Below are 21890 nucleotides of genomic sequence, written 5' to 3'. Positions count from 1 at the left end.
CGGCTTATGCTAATTAGCCGCAACCTCATTTTCATACGAGAATAGACGCTGTGCGCATGCGCACAGCGTCTATTCTATTAGATTGGGGGGTCTTCCAACTGCCACAGTTGGGAGGTATGGTAATATCAGCAATATGATGGCAGCATCAGGATTTATAACAACCACTACGCAAATTATAAATAAGCTGAAGGCATTGAAACGATCACATGCTGAATCCAGCAGCACAACAGCAGAAACAAGCATGAAATCAGAAGAGACATGTGCTCAGTCTGCCATTATTGCAACACTGATCAGACCACTCCCCACCCCCTCCTTTTGTTCTCTCAAAACGTCATCAGTAGAGACAGGATTATATGCATTTGCATATTTGCATATGCATTTGCATATTTTGCCCATTCTCACTGGTTATTGCATATTTTACCTAAAATCTAGCGATGGTGCATATTTTAGGCCCCGCTCTCTTCCCACCCGTGAGTCACAGCACTGCTTTGCCCTGCTTCTGCTGGCCATGTAGTGGTAAAGTGCACAGTGTGGGTAACCTTGGATGTACGCTATGTCTGACCAGGGCCGGTGCAAGGCACCCGGAGCGCCCCAGGCGAGTCGGGGTGGGGGCGCCCCGGTGCCGGGGGGGGTGGGGTGGGTGGGTGCTACCTGTGAAGAATCTTGCGTCCCCGGCGTCCCTGCTGAGTGCTGCTGCGTGCAGGGGTGTCCATGCCGCCGGGGGAACCTGCGGCGCTGTTATTGTGTATATAAGCTTGTCACGGCCGGCGGGGTCCCTACAGTGAATAGGAAATAACTAGCGCTTCCCGCGCCGCCGCGCGCATAGCGTTAGTTATTTTCTATTCACTATAGGGACCCCGCCGGCCGCGACAAGCTTATACACAATAACAGCGCCGCAGGTTCCCCCGGCGGCACGGACACCCCTGCACGCACCAGCACTCAGCAGGGACGCCGGGGACGCAAGATTCTTCACAGGTACCACAGTGCTGGGGGTGAGGGGCGAACTGCCGCCCTCCAGGTGCCGGCGCCCTAGAGCTGCCTAGTGGTGGCGCCGGCCCTGTGTCTGACACTGCTCTAGGCTGCTAATACATGTTAATAAAAATCAGTTGGAGTGGGTGACATTAAGTCCAAGGCCCCTGGCCAAGAGACAGACTTCTGCAGCAGAGGAGGCGGGCGTAAGGGTTGTGACATCACGCGCCGCAGAGGAAATGCCATGTCACAGTGAGTACCCTCACACGCTATGCTGACATTTGATCGATCGGCGCTGGAGATAAGGGTCCGTGTAGTTGATGCAAGAAGAGCTTTGGACGCTGCAGTCTGCTGTAGTGGCCAGGAAGAAAATAAAAAATCCTGTGTACAGCACTAGACACCTGCAGGTGCTGGGGGCCTATTTTTGAGGTTTATTTGCAACTAATTGTATGCTGATTTTTAAATAAATAAGTTAAAAATTACTTTTTTTATTATTTAATGTAGCATATTTTAACACTTTTCATGCATATTTTAAGTAGTTTTCATGCATATTTGCATGCATATTTCAAGCTTTTTATGTTGCATATAATCCTGTCTCTAGTCATCAGTGTGGGCCTGTGGGGGTAGAAAAGTCCATTGTATATGACAGCCCATGTTTACTATGGGTTTAAACAGGTTGCTTAAACTGGTATACGTGAATGTGAAAAAAATGTGAATGTGACAAAAACTGCATTTAAATGGCAAATTACTGTTTAAGAGCTGCAGTGGGAAAGGGTCTTTATAGCTCTTACCCATTTAAAGACCCATTTACAAATACCTGGTCTTTATGGATTGCCTTATGTACAGTATATGTAATTTATCTATATTCCCAAACAGGCTATAGTTTATAGGCTATGTAGCTTACAAATATTTTATATGTAAGGTTATGAAAAGGTTTTTATAAATTCACAGCATATTGGCTGTGTCATAAACTACAACTGGATTAATAAATAAAGGAGCAATGTAAGACCTAGTCAGAGTCATCAAAATGTTTCCACAGACTGCAGCCAGGAAAGACTAGGGGCTCTCACATTTGCTCCAACACATCACGTAGAGAATTAATTTCCATCATAAACCATAAGAGACATGCTGATCTTATCGTGTGGCTGGGAGACACTAGGCATCTCTGAAACACAAAAGAAGCTACTGTATGTGACTGGTCACAGAGACATTTCACGTCAGTGTTTATTAGTCCCTGGTTTAATTGCACACAGTGGGCCTGATTCAGCCACAATGGCAGTGTGGGACTCAGTGGAGAAATGTTTTTCACTTTTTTCTGATTTTGTTCCTATAAAAGTCATAGTACAAATTTAGATTCATAGCAGCATAAATCTGAGGGGCATTCCTGGGGGGGTTGAATGACTAAGCAGATGCACAGAAATGCTACTGAAACCGGTCACGTACAGAGATGCTCAACCACTCAATATGGAGGCCCCCACTCAGAAAAACTGCACCTACCATAGGGCTTAAACAAGATTCGATGGTGCAACTGAGTGTATTTAAAAATGCATCAAGTGGTATTTCAGCATCTACAGTGCTCATCTTAGACCGTGGCCATTTGGATGCATGGATGTAATTTGTTGCAGCATTAGCATAAAGTCACAGACACAAGGATGACTGCTCTTGTGTTTGTTTCACAATCAGGCTAGCTGACTGCACAAATAACGGATTATACTCACGATAATTCCTTTTCTTCGGAATACTTCAAGTCAGCCTTACAATGGGTTAACTCCTTATCTCCCAGTTTGTAGACAGGTAGTTTTTTCTCTATGACGCTAGGATCCTCCCCTTGCTCCTCCTCCTTCTGGTAGATCTGCTCCCTCTCCCTGTACCCCCTCAGTCTTTGAATGTCTCTGCTGGATCCTAGCAAATAAACAGACCTAGAGAGTGATATATATGGGCTGCTATGAAGTATTCTGAAGAAAAGGAATTATCATGAGTGTAATCCGTTATTTTCTCCTTCCTACTTCATGGCAGCCTTACAATGGGATATACCAAAGCATATATGGGAGGGCAAAACAATACCTTAAGACATGACTTTTTTTAAGAACTTGACTTCCGAAATGTTCTTTAGCCACATCCAACTAATAATGTTTGGCAAATGTGTTAAGGGATGACCAGGTTGCAGCTTTACAAATGTCTTTAAATCGATACTCTTGCCTCATTATCCCAGGATACTGACATTGCCCTTGCCGAGTGTGCCTTCACTATCCCTGGTAGTTGACATCCAACTTTTTTGTAGGCAAAAGTAATTGTTTCCTTGACCCATTTGGATAAAGTCTGCTTCGAAGGAGTAAAGCCCTTTCTAGCACCCGATGGAATAATAAATAAAGTTTCTGCATGTCTGAAGTTCTTAACTCAGTTAAGGTATATAGATATCGCTCTTACCACATCCAATGTATGCAGCTCTTGCTCCTTTTTATTGGGTGGTTTTGGATAAAATGATGGTAACACAATTTCACGATTTATATGAAAATAAGAAACCACTTTAGGCAAAAAAGACGGATTAGTACGTAGTACTATAGTACTATCTTATCCTCAAAAAATTTCAGGTAAGGGTTGTGAGTCCACAGCGCTTGAAGCTCCGCAATTCTTCTTGCGGATGTAATGGCTACTAGAAACATAACTTTCCAAGTTAGAAATTTCAATTTCACCCTATCCATGGGTTCAAATGGTGCATTCATGAGAACATTAATAACCAGATTAAGGTCCCACTGAGGTATGAAGGATTTTATTCTGGGTCTTGTTCTTTTAATGGCTTGACAAAACCTTTGAATTAATTTATCTTCAGCCAATTTTCTATCCATAAGGACACTTAGGGCAGAAATATGCACCTTCAAGGTTGCAGTTGCTAGTCCTTTTTTATAACCTTCACACAGGAATTGTAGGATGTCTGAAACTGTAAAGTCTCTTGAGTACCCTTTCTCCCTAGTCCATTCGAAAAAAAATCTCCATACTCTGTAATAAATATTTGATGCAACTTTTTTCCTGGTTTGTAACAAAAGATCCACCACATATGGTGTTAAACCCTTCTCCTTTAATAGCTGCCTCTCAATTTCCAAGTCGTTAAAGCCAGTACTTGAGGATCCTGATGGAAAAGGCGCCCCTGGCTCAGCATGTAAGATGACACGGGCAGTGTCAGCGGATTTTCTATCACCATATCCAGTAGCATTGGGAACCATGCTCTTCTTGGCCAGAACGGTACTATGACAATTACCAGAGCCCTGTTTTCTCTGATTTTCTTCAAAACTCTGGATTTTAGAGGAATTGGTGGGAAAATATGTCCGAGTTTGAAGTTCCAAACTTGGGTCAGTGGGTCTATCCTGGATGATTAACGTTGTCTGACATGAGTCTCAAATGTGAACCTAGAATTTGACCTCTGAAGTAACAGATTGCCATCCAAACGGCTCTTAATTCTCTCTGAATGGGGCAGATGTATTAAGTCTTAACAAGAGATAAATGCAAAAGTTATGAAGAGAGATAAATGTCCAGCCAATCACGTGCTAACTGCCATGTTACTGGGTGTGTTTGAAAAAAGTCAGTAAGGAGACGATTGGCTGGACGTTTATCTCTCGTTATCACCCTTGCATTTATCTCTTGTTAAGGCTTAATACATCTGCCCCATTGGAAGATAGCCTGCTCTCCTGAACTGACCAGATTCCTTGACAGGTTTTGCCTTGAAAATGTGCTCCCCTACCTGCTGCACTTGCATCTGAGGTGATAACCATAAACTGTGGACTTTCTAGAGAAGAGTATCTCGACCTCAGAAGATTGCTTCCCCACCAGTCTAGAGAGACTCACTGCTGCTCTGAGTTGAATTCTTCTTTGTGATTGAATTGTAGTCACAGCACTTTATATTTTTAGACAACGATATTCTGCTAGAGAGACTGTGAATCGATTTGTGTCTATTATAACACCTAAAAACTGAATGATTTGGGATGGTATGAAGTTGCTTTTTTTCCAGTTCATCAACCATCTGTGTTCCTGTAACACCTTTACTACCACGGTTGCATTTGCCATTACTGATTCTTTTGACACTCCTGAAACAAGAAGATCATCCAAGTCCTTCACCCTGATCACTGCTTCCAATGCTAGAGTACAGTACTTTGCCCGTGCTGCACCCCTTCAGAGGAACGCACTCCCTCGCTCCATTAGACTCTCTCCGACCTTGCAAAAGCTTCAAACGGGCACTGAAAACTCACCTATTCATCAAAGCATACCCTTCCACTGCATAAACTAGCTGGTTCTCCGACCCCTTGCCAGTTTTCATCCTGCTATGTAGCCACCACCCACTTGCTTGCACCTCTTGTAATCTGTCTGTCTCCCCTTCCTACTAGATTGTAAGCTCCTCCGAGCAGGGCTCGCTTCCCTCCTGTTGTCAAAGCCCACTTCTCTTCACATTTCACTCACAGCTCTCCTATACTCAAACACTCAGTAACCATCTTTGACTGCATACTCATCTCCATCATTGGCCTCAAGCCTCTAGTTGTATGTTGATTGAGTCCTCACTACTTATATTTAAGTGGTTATGTGTATTGAACTGTGGTGCTCTTTATTTGTACTCTACTTTTGTTATTTATTCAATGTTATGCCAAGTTTGGTGTCCCTGTATTGTTCCATTGTACGGCGCTGCGAAACACTTGTGGCGCCTTATAAAGATAAGAAGATTCTTGGAGAAGACGTGACACCGAATGGTAGACAAGTGAATTGGTAATGTTTTCATTGCACACAGAACCTTAGATACTTTCTGACGCTTTCTCTTATTGGCACATAAAAATAAGCATCCTTCAGATCTATGGAAATTAAATATTCTTCCCTTTTTACTCCTAGGATGATGGAGTCTAGAGTTTCCATATGAAACTTCTTTTAGCATTTTCACATTGAGTTTCCTTAAGTCTAGGATTGTAGGGAAACCTCCTGATGCTTTTTCTACTACAAAGATTTTTGAATAAAGTCCTGTTATTATTTCTGACTCTGGTACCTCTTCTACCGCTCCAGAATTGCCAAGTCTTGCACACTTTGAAATAGTACTGAAGTCTCTGAAACCTGGCTTGGGAGACTTGAATTTACAAACTTGCTTCTTAAAGGTCTGGTGGCGAATTCTAATTGGTATCCCCTGGTTACAATCTTCAAAACCCATTTGTCTTGGATTGTCTTCTCCCATATCTGGAAAAACTGTGAAAGTCTTCCTGCCACCATAACCGTAAACAAGGGATCTGCACCGTCACTGTTTCTGACCACCTTGTCTATTGGATCGACGAAAAAATGTCCTAGACATGCCAGATGCATATCTTTCTTGGTATGAATGACCAGGTCTATAAGGCCTTGCTTGCCTTAACATTTGCCTAGATGTTGTTTCTCCATATCTGGTACGTTTGTCCTGGGGTAGCCTTACTGATTTACCACCAGACATTCTCTGGATCATTGCGTCAAGTTTACTCCCAAACAGACATGGTCCTTCAAACGGTAAACTAGCCAATCTGTTCTTAGAATGAGAATTGGCTGACCAAGCTGTCAACCACAAGGCTCTTCTAGCGACAATACCTGAAGGTATAGATTTAGCAGAGTGGTCTAATGTGTCCAAGGATGCTTCACAGACATAATCTATAGCAGTTTGAATAGAAGACAGATTCTCTAGGAACATTATCCATTAATTGTTCCTGCAGGGATATACACCATAAACGTTACGCCCTGGTTACTGAGGCTACCGCCACTCCAGATTTAATAGATACTGCATTAGAAATGTGCAATCTCTTCAAGGCACTCTCCATTTTACGATCCATGGAGTCTTTTAGTGTTGCTCCATCCTCCAATGGAATGGTAGTTTTGGTAGTTAATTCTGCAACAGCAGCATCTACCTTAGGAATATTACACCATTTAAGAAAATTTTCCACTTCTATAGGATACATTTTGTCCACACTTTTCAAACTACCAGTGCGTTCATCTGCACTTTGCCATTCCTTCTGTAAAATATCCTTCACAACTTTATGCACAAGAAAGTGTCTCCCCTTTCTGACTCTATCTTCAAAGAGATTATCACTCTCTTCCTTTGCAGTTTCCTTATAATTCAAAGTTTTATATAAATTCTTTAAAACTGAATCTACTGCCTCCAAATTTGCTATCATCCGCAATCAATTTCCCTGATTCAGCTGATGAAGCAAAAGACCCATCATCATCTGACAATCTCGGAACCATATGTGAATCATGACCCAGGCTAGCCTGAGACCAACTCCTTTTATTACTAGCAAAGAAATCATCTTTGGACACAAAAGTTTTCTTCATCCACTCCATAAGTTCGGAGAATTGAGCGGGTGGAGTTTGTAATGGAGACTTAGCTTTAATACACTCTCCACAAAATATTTCCTCTAGATTCCCCACAAAGTATTTGTCACCATCAGGGCACTGTTTAGAGAACACCTTTTTCTTGCATGTTTTCTTCTTAGCAGAAGGCTGACTAAAAGTAAGAAGAAAAAAACTCACCAACTACTTGTCCATGAAAAGTAAAATAACCAGTCCTCAGAGTGAGGACTTACCTGGGTGGTGCGGTAACAGGTTACCAATCAAACATTGCTGACAGGCTCTTAAATAGTGTTTGAAGCGCGGGAAGTGCCGTGGAATGCACGCCGGTAGCTGGAATGCAAGAAACAAGAAGATCATCCAAGTCCTTCACCCTGATCACTGCTTCCAATGCTAGAGTACAGTACTTTGCCCGTGCTGCACCCCTTCAGAGGAACGCACTCCCTCGCTCCATTAGACTCTCTCCGACCTTGCAAAAGCTTCAAACGGGCACTGAAAACTCACCTATTCATCAAAGCATACCCTTCCACTGCATAAACTAGCTGGTTCTCCGACCCCTTGCCAGTTTTCATCCTGCTATGTAGCCACCACCCACTTGCTTGCACCTCTTGTAATCTGTCTGTCTCCCCTTCCTACTAGATTGTAAGCTCCTCCGAGCAGGGCTCGCTTCCCTCCTGTTGTCAAAGCCCACTTCTCTTCACATTTCACTCACAGCTCTCCTATACTCAAACACTCAGTAACCATCTTTGACTGCATACTCATCTCCATCATTGGCCTCAAGCCTCTAGTTGTATGTTGATTGAGTCCTCACTACTTATATTTAAGTGGTTATGTGTATTGAACTGTGGTGCTCTTTATTTGTACTCTACTTTTGTTATTTATTCAATGTTATGCCAAGTTTGGTGTCCCTGTATTGTTCCATTGTACGGCGCTGCGAAACACTTGTGGCGCCTTATAAAGATAAGAAGATTCTTGGAGAAGACGTGACACCGAATGGTAGACAAGTGAATTGGTAATGTTTTCATTGCACACAGAACCTTAGATACTTTCTGACGCTTTCTCTTATTGGCACATAAAAATAAGCATCCTTCAGATCTATGGAAATTAAATATTCTTCCCTTTTTACTCCTAGGATGATGGAGTCTAGAGTTTCCATATGAAACTTCTTTTAGCATTTTCACATTGAGTTTCCTTAAGTCTAGGATTGTAGGGAAACCTCCTGATGCTTTTTCTACTACAAAGATTTTTGAATAAAGTCCTGTTATTATTTCTGACTCTGGTACCTCTTCTACCGCTCCAGAATTGCCAAGTCTTGCACACTTTGAAATAGTACTGAAGTCTCTGAAACCTGGCTTGGGAGACTTGAATTTACAAACTTGCTTCTTAAAGGTCTGGTGGCGAATTCTAATTGGTATCCCCTGGTTACAATCTTCAAAACCCATTTGTCTTGGATTGTCTTCTCCCATATCTGGAAAAACTGTGAAAGTCTTCCTGCCACCATAACCGTAAACAAGGGATCTGCACCGTCACTGTTTCTGACCACCTTGTCTATTGGATCGACGAAAAAATGTCCTAGACATGCCAGATGCATATCTTTCTTGGTATGAATGACCAGGTCTATAAGGCCTTGCTTGCCTTAACATTTGCCTAGATGTTGTTTCTCCATATCTGGTACGTTTGTCCTGGGGTAGCCTTACTGATTTACCACCAGACATTCTCTGGATCATTGCGTCAAGTTTACTCCCAAACAGACATGGTCCTTCAAACGGTAAACTAGCCAATCTGTTCTTAGAATGAGAATTGGCTGACCAAGCTGTCAACCACAAGGCTCTTCTAGCGACAATACCTGAAGGTATAGATTTAGCAGAGTGGTCTAATGTGTCCAAGGATGCTTCACAGACATAATCTATAGCAGTTTGAATAGAAGACAGATTCTCTAGGAACATTATCCATTAATTGTTCCTGCAGGGATATACACCATAAACGTTACGCCCTGGTTACTGAGGCTACCGCCACTCCAGATTTAATAGATACTGCATTAGAAATGTGCAATCTCTTCAAGGCACTCTCCATTTTACGATCCATGGAGTCTTTTAGTGTTGCTCCATCCTCCAATGGAATGGTAGTTTTGGTAGTTAATTCTGCAACAGCAGCATCTACCTTAGGAATATTACACCATTTAAGAAAATTTTCCACTTCTATAGGATACATTTTGTCCACACTTTTCAAACTACCAGTGCGTTCATCTGCACTTTGCCATTCCTTCTGTAAAATATCCTTCACAACTTTATGCACAAGAAAGTGTCTCCCCTTTCTGACTCTATCTTCAAAGAGATTATCACTCTCTTCCTTTGCAGTTTCCTTATAATTCAAAGTTTTATATAAATTCTTTAAAACTGAATCTACTGCCTCCAAATTTGCTATCATCCGCAATCAATTTCCCTGATTCAGCTGATGAAGCAAAAGACCCATCATCATCTGACAATCTCGGAACCATATGTGAATCATGACCCAGGCTAGCCTGAGACCAACTCCTTTTATTACTAGCAAAGAAATCATCTTTGGACACAAAAGTTTTCTTCATCCACTCCATAAGTTCGGAGAATTGAGCGGGTGGAGTTTGTAATGGAGACTTAGCTTTAATACACTCTCCACAAAATATTTCCTCTAGATTCCCCACAAAGTATTTGTCACCATCAGGGCACTGTTTAGAGAACACCTTTTTCTTGCATGTTTTCTTCTTAGCAGAAGGCTGACTAAAAGTAAGAAGAAAAAAACTCACCAACTACTTGTCCATGAAAAGTAAAATAACCAGTCCTCAGAGTGAGGACTTACCTGGGTGGTGCGGTAACAGGTTACCAATCAAACATTGCTGACAGGCTCTTAAATAGTGTTTGAAGCGCGGGAAGTGCCGTGGAATGCACGCCGGTAGCTGGAATGCATGGTTAATACCGCTGGAACGCACGCTGCGCCCGGAAGCGGAAATGCGTCATGACGCTGATCCGGAAGACGATCTGTGTTCTTGTACGGCCTGGAGCATTATGCTGTAAGCTTCTCACCAGCATGCTTCCCGGACACTATAGTCACTGCCGCCGGCCAGGACTCATGTACTGGGATATAGGCACCGCCATCCCTGCACCACCCAGGGACAGCCGCATAACCAACCAGCTGACAAGGTAACATAAAATAACAAACCTACCATCTACCTAACCTACTCCTAAGGAGACAGGAAAAAGACTGAGGGGGGTACAGGGAGAGCGAGCAGATATACCAGAAGGAGGAGGAGCAATGGGAGGATCCTAGCGTCATAGAGAAAAAACTACCTGTCTACAAACTGGGAGATAAGGGGTTTTTCAACCACTGTGCCGTGGCACACTAGTGTGCCTTGAGCTGTTCTCAAGTGTGCCTCCAGATCTAGAGATGCCCAAACTAGTTTACAGCCACCACCAGTTAAACTGTTATTTACTGGTCTCTTCTTTTCATTTAAAGGGCCAATGTATTTTATTTGTGTTACCTGTGGGGACCAGTGTGATTGTTTTTTATATGGGGGGCAATAGGTTTGGTTTTTTCCTGTGGGGGCCAATGTGTTTTGCCCTGTGGGGATCTCACGGTGTGCCTTGGCAATTTTAAAATCTTATTTAGTGTGCCGCAAGGTAAAAAGGTTGAAAATCACTGGGTTAACCCATTGTAAGGCTGCCATGATGTAGGAAGGAGAAAGATCATTTGCTAGGAGTATATTATTTTCCTAACATTCTGCAGCCCGGCTCGGTGGCTCGCCACACTATCTAAAATCAACTCCACGCCGACGTGGATGGTGGGAGGTATAAAAAAGGTCGGAGGACGCGTACCGCCGCCCCTCACAGGCACGCTGCGCGTACCACGCTTCGGGTTGGCGTTGATAGTGGCGTTGACAATGGGGGTGCATTTAACATTGTGAGCATCCATCAGGGTGCTTGTACAATTAAAAATTGCATTGCATCGCATGCCATTTCCTGGCATGCAATGCTATGCGATTTTTCATTATACAAGCACTCCTGTTAATTTAACATGAATATCGCATCGCATCACACACCACTAAGTATGGTATGCTATGGGCGCCGTGCTAGGAAACAAGTACCCATATATTAAAAAAGCTTTACATAGAGGCTATTAGCGGCTTGGTGTATATTGCTGCCCATACACGCTGCGATCCCAGCGTGCGTTGTGATGGATGCTATTTAAGCCCACATCGCATTGCATGCCTTGTGCAGCACATACTTTTTGTACTGTGCGATGAGGTGCCGCGGGAGCACGCACCTCAAAGCACACATCACACCACCGGGAAACACAACATGTATGGGTGGCTTAAGGCTTATTTGATTATAGGCAAAGTTCCTTAAGAGGCAATGGCAATGAAATATTTACCAGTCCTGCATATTGGTAGTCCAATTTGGCTGCAAGAATGTTTGGTTCGGTCCGTCAGTCCACTAATTACCAGATATATTCCGGATAGTTTCCAATGGCAAACACAGCTTATTCCATATGACAGCTCTATTCGGGATGTATATCTGCGGGATCTATTGGTAGAGGCTCTCACTTAAAAACGAGTTTCTCCGCCTGTATCCACACTGGGCTTCTTAAAGTGGTAGCTACAATTTATTGTTTCTGCCACAAGTCTCTATTCATATCTCTTCCATCATAGAAAATGTGGGTACAAAGAACCTGAATGAAGCCCCCAGTGCTCGTCCTACTCAGCCAAATGCACAGAAACAAAATGTAACATAGCTTGGGAGTACCACTACTACAGGGACATGCAGTGAGCTACGTGGCTCAGGATTCACTGGCTACCACCAGAGACAGATTTACAGACTATACCGTATATGAGCCCATGGGATCATGCAGGCATCACACACATGTGCACTACAGCTGTATATACTGCCGGAACGTCACTGAGTTTTGATAAGAGATGTGCATAAAAGGTGGGCAGGGGAGGCATTGTCTCCTGCCATAGACTTTCCACCCCAGAAGGTTGACTATAAAAATGATTTTAATAATATGAAGATATCTCTAGTATATGCTTTGTATTTTTCATATACTTTATATAGTCATAACTCGAAAGGCTCTGCCTCACCTCACCACACATCACTGTACTGTTGCTACTACTATTAGTTTGGATTCAAAAAAATGTTTTACAATAGGAGGTACAAAAAAAAATGTAACAATAATAACCTTGAAAACATTGCAGCAAGATGATAATGACTTTGTTGCTGAGAAGTATAAAGCAAAGGAAAATCCATTAGCTTACCATAGTATGAACGCCCTCAGTACAGCTGAGATTGCCACAAACATGCAATTGCTGATATCAGTGTGCTTAATGCCACTCAGTCAGGCTGACAGGCTCATTTGTTGTTTTGGTGACTGCACCTTTTGTACTGTCAATATGCCATTGTATAGGTTGAGTATCCCTTATCCAAAATGCTCGGGATCAGGAGAATTTCGGACAGTGGATGAATTCAGATTACCTTTTTTTTTTTCAGACTCAGGCCTCCACGGCATCCATCTTTTGAGGCATCCCTGGTCCCAATGATGCATTGTGCGGATGCGCCAGGGACATCATGCATTAATGGGACTGGGAATACCTCTGAAGACAAACATGCCATGGATGCCAGGGAACCAGGTGAGTATGAAAAACAAAACAAAAAAACCCGTGATTTTCTGAAAATCTATGGTTTTTGGATATCCAGATAAAGGTCCATACACACTGGCCATTTTGCCCAGTGTGAATAGTGAGAGATGATGGGGAATATTGCGGTGATGAAAAATGCTCAGTGCAAACACGTTGAGCATTTTCCACTCATATTGGTGATTTTCCCTGGGGTGGACAACTTTCCATAACAAGACGATATGGAACGTTGTCCATTCTACCACTCACCTGCCGGTAATACCAACAGATGAGTGGCTGGGCCAGCGATGACGCGGGAGTGCGCATCAGCGCTCATTGCTGCCCCTTACACACTGGGTGGCTTTCAGCTAAAAGTCGGCCTATGTGTATGGGCCTTTAGGGATACCTGACCTGGATTATATTTCACCTTACTCTGGTAATTTAAAGCAATAGTTATAAATCCTTGATCCAGATTCACAAACAAGCAATTTGACATTATGTTAATAAATACAAATACATAGAAATGTAGTTTTCTACAAAATGATTTATGAAAATAATTTGAAATGATAAATTAAGACAAAAGAAAGGACATTATATTCCTTCATCTATGATCTGTAGATGAAAGACTTATCAGTACCAAGATTCTCCCAGACTTTACTAAGAATCTCCCATAATTTACCTTTTAGTCATGCGGCTTTGACTCTATGGAACTTGCTTCCCTGTACTGTTCGAGAGCACCCCTCCCCACTCTAGAATCCTTAAAAAAAAAAAAAAAACAGCAAGACTTTGCTGTTTATTCCAGCATTTCCAGAATTGCACCTTTAATATCTCCATGCTATCTTTATTATATGAAAAGCTTTGCTGGAATTCATGAGTTTCTGTACTTTATATGTTAGATCTGTTAGGCGCCTTGAGTCCTATTGGAGAAAGAGTGCTATATAAATAAAATGATTATTATTATTACTATTATATGTGTTATTATTAGTCCGTTCTGGATATGGTTGTTGTATCAGCAACTTACCACAGAAAGCATCTCCGTTCTGGTAGTTCTTGCCATTTTGTGTATCCTCCTCATTTTGCACTGTAGATACATGCTTAGCTGAAGCACATCCCATATTTATTCAGTCAGCTCCCGACTGACTCTTTAGAAAAAACATCCTAGTGGAAATTTTCCAAGGTATCCCAAGAACACAACAATGTATCCACCATTCCTTAACCTGTAACGATAAATGGGAATTACATTGGGAAGTATCATCACCGTTATTTAGGGAAGTCATGCTGTAATGTTTTGTTTGAGCATTAAGGAAAATGGAAGTTACTATATCAAGCATTGAAAAAGAGAGAAGAGGGCCAGTGGAGAAGTTGCCCATAGCAACCAATCAACGTCTGCCTAGTCATTTATAGAATGTACATGATAAATGCTACCTAAAAACTGATTGGTTTTTATGGGCAACTTCTTCACTGGTCCTCTTAAACATGCTTTTCAATGTTTGGTACATCTATCCGATGGTTACATGCATGTGCCACAAACTTCCTATACTGATTGGTGCAGTTGTCTTTTCTTTGCACGGTTAAGTCTTGTAATAAAATATTTCTCTTAACCAATAGTAATCTTTTCTAAAACATGGGTTCTACTAAAGCATTGGCGGGCAAAAGGCTGTTGATGAACTACACATCCCAGCATGCTTTGAATCAGTTTCAGCATGGCCAAATAGCAAGACTTAGGCAAGGAATGCTAGGAGGCGCTTATTGTCCACCCCTTTACTAAGGGTTAGTTATCTGACATTTTTCAAATCAATTAAGGTTGATACATACAGTAGCACACACACACACACACACACACACAGGATACAAGAATTAAATAACCAAGAATTCTAACTCCGTCATAGGCATGTTAAATGTCAGTAGTAAGTGAAGCAGATATTTTAAATAATCATTACAAGCTACAGTAGAACAAAGACACCTATGACAATAAAGCAAAATGGGGCATAGGTCCACAAGTCACAGTTTGGAGGCTGCATATGTAATCAGGGGCTGATCCAGGATAAAATGACAGGGGGGGCATCATGATAAAAGAGGGTTTGGGTGGGGGAGGGTCGGTGTTAGTGGTGCCAGTGTACATGCTAAGAGAGCAAAAGAGAGAGGGTGGGAATGGGATTAAAAATAGGCCCTGGCATTTAAAGTATGCAGGCCCACCATGGCAACAAAAGTGAAGGATGTAGTTGTGCGGGCGCCGAAGGCGCACTCCGGATAAGGGGGTGTGGCCATTCAACAGGGGTTGTGTCCTTGAGTGTACCACACCATATTCAACTTCTACACATTATGCAACAAAATACTAAACCCCATTATACTTGCCCCTTACACATGATGCCACACGGATTGAGTCAAAATTCACATAATGCCACATGGATTGAGCCAAAATTCACATAATTCCAAATGGATTGAGCCAAAATTCACATAATGCCACATGGATTGTGTCAAAATTCACATAATGCCGCACGGATTGAACCAAAATTCATAAAATGCCACATGGACTGAGGCAAAATTCACATAATGCCACACGGATTGAGCCAGAATTTACATAATGCCACACAAAATTCACAATACGCTTCATAAACAGGGACATTTTGTTCCAAAGGTGGGCATTAAACATTTACACCATAATGTCCATTACACGCATTATGTCCATTACGTATTACACCAAACCCCATAATGCCTATTAAAAATTATGCTACATAAGTGCTGCTTATCTACATGCTCATTGCCAAGGGTTCCATGCTCATTGCCAGAGGTTCCATGCTTGTTGCCATGAGAAATTACATGCTCATTGCCAAGGGGAATACATGTTCGCAGTAAATGAGGGACAGCCGCCGCCAGGCAAAAGTGACAGCCACTGACAGTGGCAGAGCCTGGCTGTATTCAGAGCACTGGATAATTTGGAAGAAAAAGGTTTGTCTATTGGTGGTGCACCACCAATAGACAAACCTTCTTCTTCCAAATTATCCAGTTTAAACCCCTTTGTCTGTGGTAGCACACCCCTAATACTCATAAACAAATTAATATATCTAATAATCAATATAACAGGGGCCAATTTATCCTACAACCAACTCAAACCTCCCAGTCTTGTGCAACAGATCCGCCACCCCGAGTCTACCTGAGCACTGCAGGTCCAGGCTATTTGAAATAATACTCCTTTCACACCAGAAAATGCATTCCCGGGTTGGCACCTTTTACACCAGCCTAGTCTCTGCATTTTCGGGTGTGACGGGGAGAGAAAAACCACTCCTCCCCCTCTTTAACCTCTTATCTCATTTAACCGGCTATATCTTCGGAACCAACTGACCCATTTACATGAGACAAGTATCATATTGAAGAACTTTTGAGTGGCATTAGAATGATTTTGGTCCCGTGGAAACTGGAACGTTTGGTTCCAGAGTAATCTGCCCTCAAAGAACATGAACAGCCATGAAATTACATTTCAAAAATAAAAAAATTGGTTTACCCGCAATATCTCTGGAACCAATTGACCGATATGGACCAGGTATCATATTGAGGGCCCAGCGATTTGGAATTGAATGAAATCAACCCCAAGCTTCTGTGATGCCAGGGAGGGGGGGGGGGGGACTGGCAGCCGTCGGAACCGGGTGAGGGTCGATATTAACGGGTCCCATATTATCCTATGGGAAAAACGTTACAGCTTTGCCAGGCAATATCTCCGGTTCCCGGGGGCTAGAGACACGGGGCTGGGCTTGTTGGAAATGACAGCAGGGGCACGTGCCCGGGTGCCCCCCCTGAATCCGCCAATGTATGTAAAGGACATGTATATTTAATATATACAATCAGAAATCCTCATCAATAAGCAGGAGAGATCCTAGCCTACAATCCCGTTAAAGCTTTAATTCCACCTAGTAAATATTACTTCTTTTAGGCGAAATGCGTGTGGGAGGGGGGGGGTCTTGATTATGGGATTTGCACCTTTACACCTCTGGGTAGACCATGATTCTTTAAATTGCTTTTTTACTCCCCAGCGCCCTCTGCACTACTTTATACACACACACACACACACACACACACACACACACACATAGACATACAGTGGCTATCAGTATCTCTATCTGCAAAGTATATGTATATAACTTGGTAAGGTTTGGTAAGGTTTGGTTCTGCAACTGTTTTGCTATTACATCTTTTAATTTGCTGTGCTAATCACAAATCATTCCATAAATGCCAGAGAATATATTTAGCATCAATATAGATTACCACATGCATGAATTTAACATTTTTGAATTACTACCAAAATGCTGACATTTGTACTGTTTCACATCACCAGTGACAATTATTTTTAGTTACAATATGCAAATGCATTCTTTAAAAAAAAAAAACTCCCAGCTGTCTGCATTATAGCAGTGTACTACATGCTTCTTTTGATAAACCCACACACTGACGCGCGCATGGTAGCAGAAATCAGTTTACTTTCTGCCTTAAAGTCTATTCCAATAAATGTTGTTATGGGAACATGTAATTCATGACTAGTTATCAACAACATCACCAGTATAGTGCAAATGCAAGAAATAAAATGAAGCCATGCTTAAACAGAATTTACTAGTGTTTCACTACATTCTGTGAACATTAGACCTACAGTTCTAACTATATTAATGGTATGCCATTTATCAACCATTTTGTACAGTGTACTTAAACATTAGCCTGCACATAATTATTACTAGAGGGGAGCGGTTCCTATTACTGAGAAAACACTCTGAACATGCGGATCAGAATCTGGACCAGGAGCAGCTCAGCTTTTTCCGCCAGACTCGGATCCCCAAACTAGGCCACATGCTGTCTTCCTGACATATAAGGCGCCGAGGCATACCCCCACTGTGTATTGTGATAGCAGGCCATACCTCTATTGTGTTCCCAGTATTGCAGGCTGTACCCCCACTGTGTATGCAGTACTGTGACTGTACCCCACTGTTGTTAATGCAATTTAAAAAAATAAATATGTTAAAAAATATTATTTTTTTTACTGCCCTCACTGTGTATGTTACAGCAGCTAAAGAAACTGAAGGAGGTGCTTAAACAAAAGGATTCTATTAGGCTGGTCATGATGTCAGAATTGTGGATCAAGCCCTTAATTCACTCTTCCAGGATCCAACAGTTGTCAAGAGAGAGATGCAAAGAGCGGTCAGTGAACAAATTGTCAGCTGAAGCGACATGTGACATTGCAATATATCCTCCTTCAGTTTTACTGCAACTGCGGCCACTAGTGATGAAGCAGGTCTTTCTGCAAAAGCATAGGACATCTGGTTGGGTCTAAAAGAACTGCATACAAATAGAGACAGGTCTGCCATTAATCCATTTTTTATTGTCACCATTCAAAGAATGGTGGATAATTATTTTAGTGAATAGTATTCAAATAGGCATGTCAGACAGGTCTTTTGCCTACTTTGTCAGCAATTGCCCTAAAAGGTTACTTACTCAAAACGTTGAAAATATGATGTTCATCAAAATTAATTATAAATTCCACCAGGAAGAACTTTGCAATTGGCAATTATGTCCACAAAATACACAATCGTCTGTAATGGTAGATTCCAGCGGGGACAAATTAATATTGTGTAAAGAAGAGGATGGGGGTGAGGAATCGGAGGATGGTGCCTCTGTAGAGTCAGTTTGTGCAGGGAGAGATAATTGCAAGCTTGTTTTGTGGGGAACAAACAAACCAATCCTTTCAGCCACAAGTGTCTGCCACTGAAATCATTGGTTTGTTATACTGTGCTCCACCTGGGGCTTTCTCAAAGACTCTTTGAAAAAGACCCAGGTGGAGAGAAACCGGTCATGGGAACACTACAGACTGGCCACATAACTTGTGCTGGTATCCATATTAGAAAGGAGTGAAAAGTGAGAACAGAGCAATTTAGTATCAGGAGCTGGCTTTAGCTAGCACAAGTGGCCACTTGCTGTTTATAATTAACTATTCATATTATAAAATTGTGGTGTAACATTATGGTTTAATTTAACATCTATTTGCAGAGATTATTATTAATGTCATTAACATATACATTTTTATTATTTAGAATTTATACAGTTTTTTTGATTTTTAGAGTAAAAATAAAAATGCTAATTATTGCTTAAATATAAATGTGTGGGACTCAGAATTGATTCAGTCAGGTTACAAGAACGGTGTATATTGAGTGTTTATATTTCAATAATGTGCCGTTCCTCATCTTTCAATTTCTTTTCTGGGTATAAATACCTACTGGAGTCTGCTGATGCGGTTTCCCATAAGATATTAACTCTTTTTGTGTGAGTACAGACACATCAGAGGACCGCTGCTAAATATACCTAAACCTATAGAGGACTGACAGGCCAAAATGTGGTGATTTGTATTTTAAGTAAAAAAAAAAAAAATACAAAACCAAAACAGGAGGCTGATTCACAGGGGGGTGTGCAGGAGGGGGGAAGGGAGGTTTCCAACGTTGGGTGCGCCCAGGGAAACACTGGACATCCCCATGAGGATGGGGCGGCTACTGGCCTTCAGTGGGTGGGCAGCTGATGTCACTGGATGCCAGCTGCCCTCCCAGTTCTCGGAGCAGGACGCCACTAATTGAAGGCACCAGAGAGTGACTTAGATTAGCAAGCGCTTTAAAAATCATTAGATGGTCAGCAAATGATTTTGTGCACCCACACAAGGCTGCTTATGGATGTTTATGCAAAACATCCATTTGCAGCACTATGGGAAAATAAGAGAAATAGTGGCGGGCGTTCGGCTGCACGGCGGGCAGCATTACAAGGCTTGCAAAGCAGCGAACTAACGCTGCTATGCAAGCCGACCAGAATGAGGGCCATTGTTTGTACATTATAGAATGTGATGATGAACCGTTTCACCACAAAATGCTGTGCAGTGTAATGGTTTATATACCAGAATGTGGTGGGTGCTACAGATTTTGTGCTAGCTGTCTGTTACATAGAATTCATTTTGCACTTCACAAAAATGTGTGCATGTGCTAAATGGTTCCTGTGTTGCATGCAATGACCCTATGCTGCAGCCTGACTGACAGACCATATGGTTGAGCTGAGGGACTGGTGCTGGGCAGTGCAGCAGCAAATCACAGAAACTTGCTGGAGCATTTATTTCTATAATACACAACCTGCATGCTTGTTGCCCGGATTGATTGACATGCTCATCGCTAGGGGGAATTACATAATAAGTGCTATGGGAAGTTACATGCTCATTGCCCGAGGGGGGGGGGGGTGTGGAGTATATGTTCTTTAAAATGGGGGAGGTATATGCTTGTTGACAGGGGGAGGTGGGTGTGCATGCTCGTTGAAAAATGAGACTTGCATGCTTGTTGCCCAGGGGGTTCCTTTCAAGCAGCATGTCATACCGGAATCCGCACTTATGGGTTGCGCTCCTCTGACAGACACTAGAGGTATGGCAGGACCTCTATTGTCTGTCTCCTCAAAGGCAGGGGCCATTTTTGGAGGGGCCATTGCCTTAAAGACTGTGCAGGCTTGAGGCGGCGGCAGGGGGTGTGTCTGGTCATTAACGGGTGCCTGGGCACTCTCCGTGCACACGCCTACGTCCTAAGCCGAGGCACCTAATTTTACAACAAAAAGCTGGGAAAACGTATTGACTCAAGTGGGACCCTCACTCGAGTATAAGCCGAGGGGGCTTTTTCAGCATAAAAACTGTTCTGAAAAAGTAGGCTTATACTCGTATATGGTACCTACAATTTTGGAAGGGGTATCTATGCAAATATAAACCCCAATACTTTTCTCACATATTCACTTTCAAAACCTGTCACACATGGAAAATATGCTACGCTTTTACAAACATATAATGAAACACCATGCATGAGAACAAAATTGCCATTGTGTATTTGTATAGATTTTATTTAAATCCAATTCTAAAAGTAAATAACGAATACATGTAAAATAATAAAATTATAATATGCATTATGTGCTTCATCCTGTAAGCCATGTAAAAGCCGACATACGAAATACATAGGCCACATGTTTACCCTGAAATTAGTTTACATGTACACTGTCAGATTTGCCAACTGCCTACAATATACATGTATTTTGTCAAGTTTAATGGCTTTGTCCCTGGACAATTTGATCACTGGAAATGTCTCTGGTCTTCAGGAATGTTAAACATTTCCATAATAAGCAAATGTCATGATCCATCTTTATTCTCCGGCATTTATAAATTAGTGTCATTTAGGTTAAATATACAATCATATATACTGTACTGGACATATGACAATGGCATCTGTATTACACCACTGTGTGCCTAGACGTGTGAGCAGGGCTGTCTTAACAGCATTGTAGGCCCTGGGCAAAGCAATGCAACAGGGCCCCTAAACACCTATTCAAGGGAACCAATTGAAAATAACATCATCACATGCCCCCCTCCTGCAGTCCTGCGCATCTCCCACATAGTCAAAGCTAAAACAAATGTGGCAGCGTTATTGGTTAGTTGTACACCTTACAGTAATAATAAAATACATGGATGGGTAAAATACATATTTAATGATAATGAAAATTATATTCAGTATGAGCACATAAAATTGAACTATGTTCATAAGCCCAGTGAGCAAGTTTCTATATTAAGATCAGTCTCTGAAGTAATCAGGTGTCCGTTTCCATTATTACCCACGTTAATGTGTATCCAGAGAAGATATAGCTCCTGTGGCAATGTCCGTGTTTATAATTGCCAGTTTGCTGTTAGAGGGATGCTGTCCTACATGAAAACATGAATTGAATGTGTACGTCCTCAGACTGTATGGTGTGTAGTTAGGTCCAGTCCATGATTGTAATGCAACTCAGAGCTATGGTGTGGATCACAGATGGTAGAACAGTGTGGGTTGGTCTGTCACACGCCTTGGTTAAAGTGTTTTTGAGCAAGTTCATCTAAAGTAGTGTATGTATATATGGGTGCCATTCT

General features: G+C 42.1%; 1 protein-coding gene across 4 annotated transcripts in view; it reads right to left on the bottom strand.

Annotated features, from left to right (window-relative positions):
• The window catches only part of C8H1orf21 (chromosome 8 C1orf21 homolog), a 153376-nt gene that overhangs the window by 68094 nt on the left and 63392 nt on the right, over positions 1-21890 (bottom strand). For all 4 annotated transcript variants that reach the window (XM_083156778.1, XM_083156779.1, XM_083156777.1 and 1 more), the window contains one exon: positions 13968-14163. In XM_083156778.1, coding sequence (XP_083012904.1) covers positions 13968-14061 — 94 coding nt within the window. In that variant the 5' untranslated portion in view covers positions 14062-14163. The remainder of the gene's footprint in view (positions 1-13967; positions 14164-21890) is intronic.

The sequence above is a fragment of the Crinia signifera genome, chromosome 8 (assembly GCF_055691185.1).
Source record: "Crinia signifera chromosome 8, ASM5569118v1, whole genome shotgun sequence".
In the NCBI taxonomy this organism is placed as follows: Eukaryota; Metazoa; Chordata; class Amphibia; order Anura; family Myobatrachidae; genus Crinia; species Crinia signifera.
Note: the sequence above shows the minus strand (reverse complement) of the source record. Positions and strands in the feature narration are given on the sequence as shown.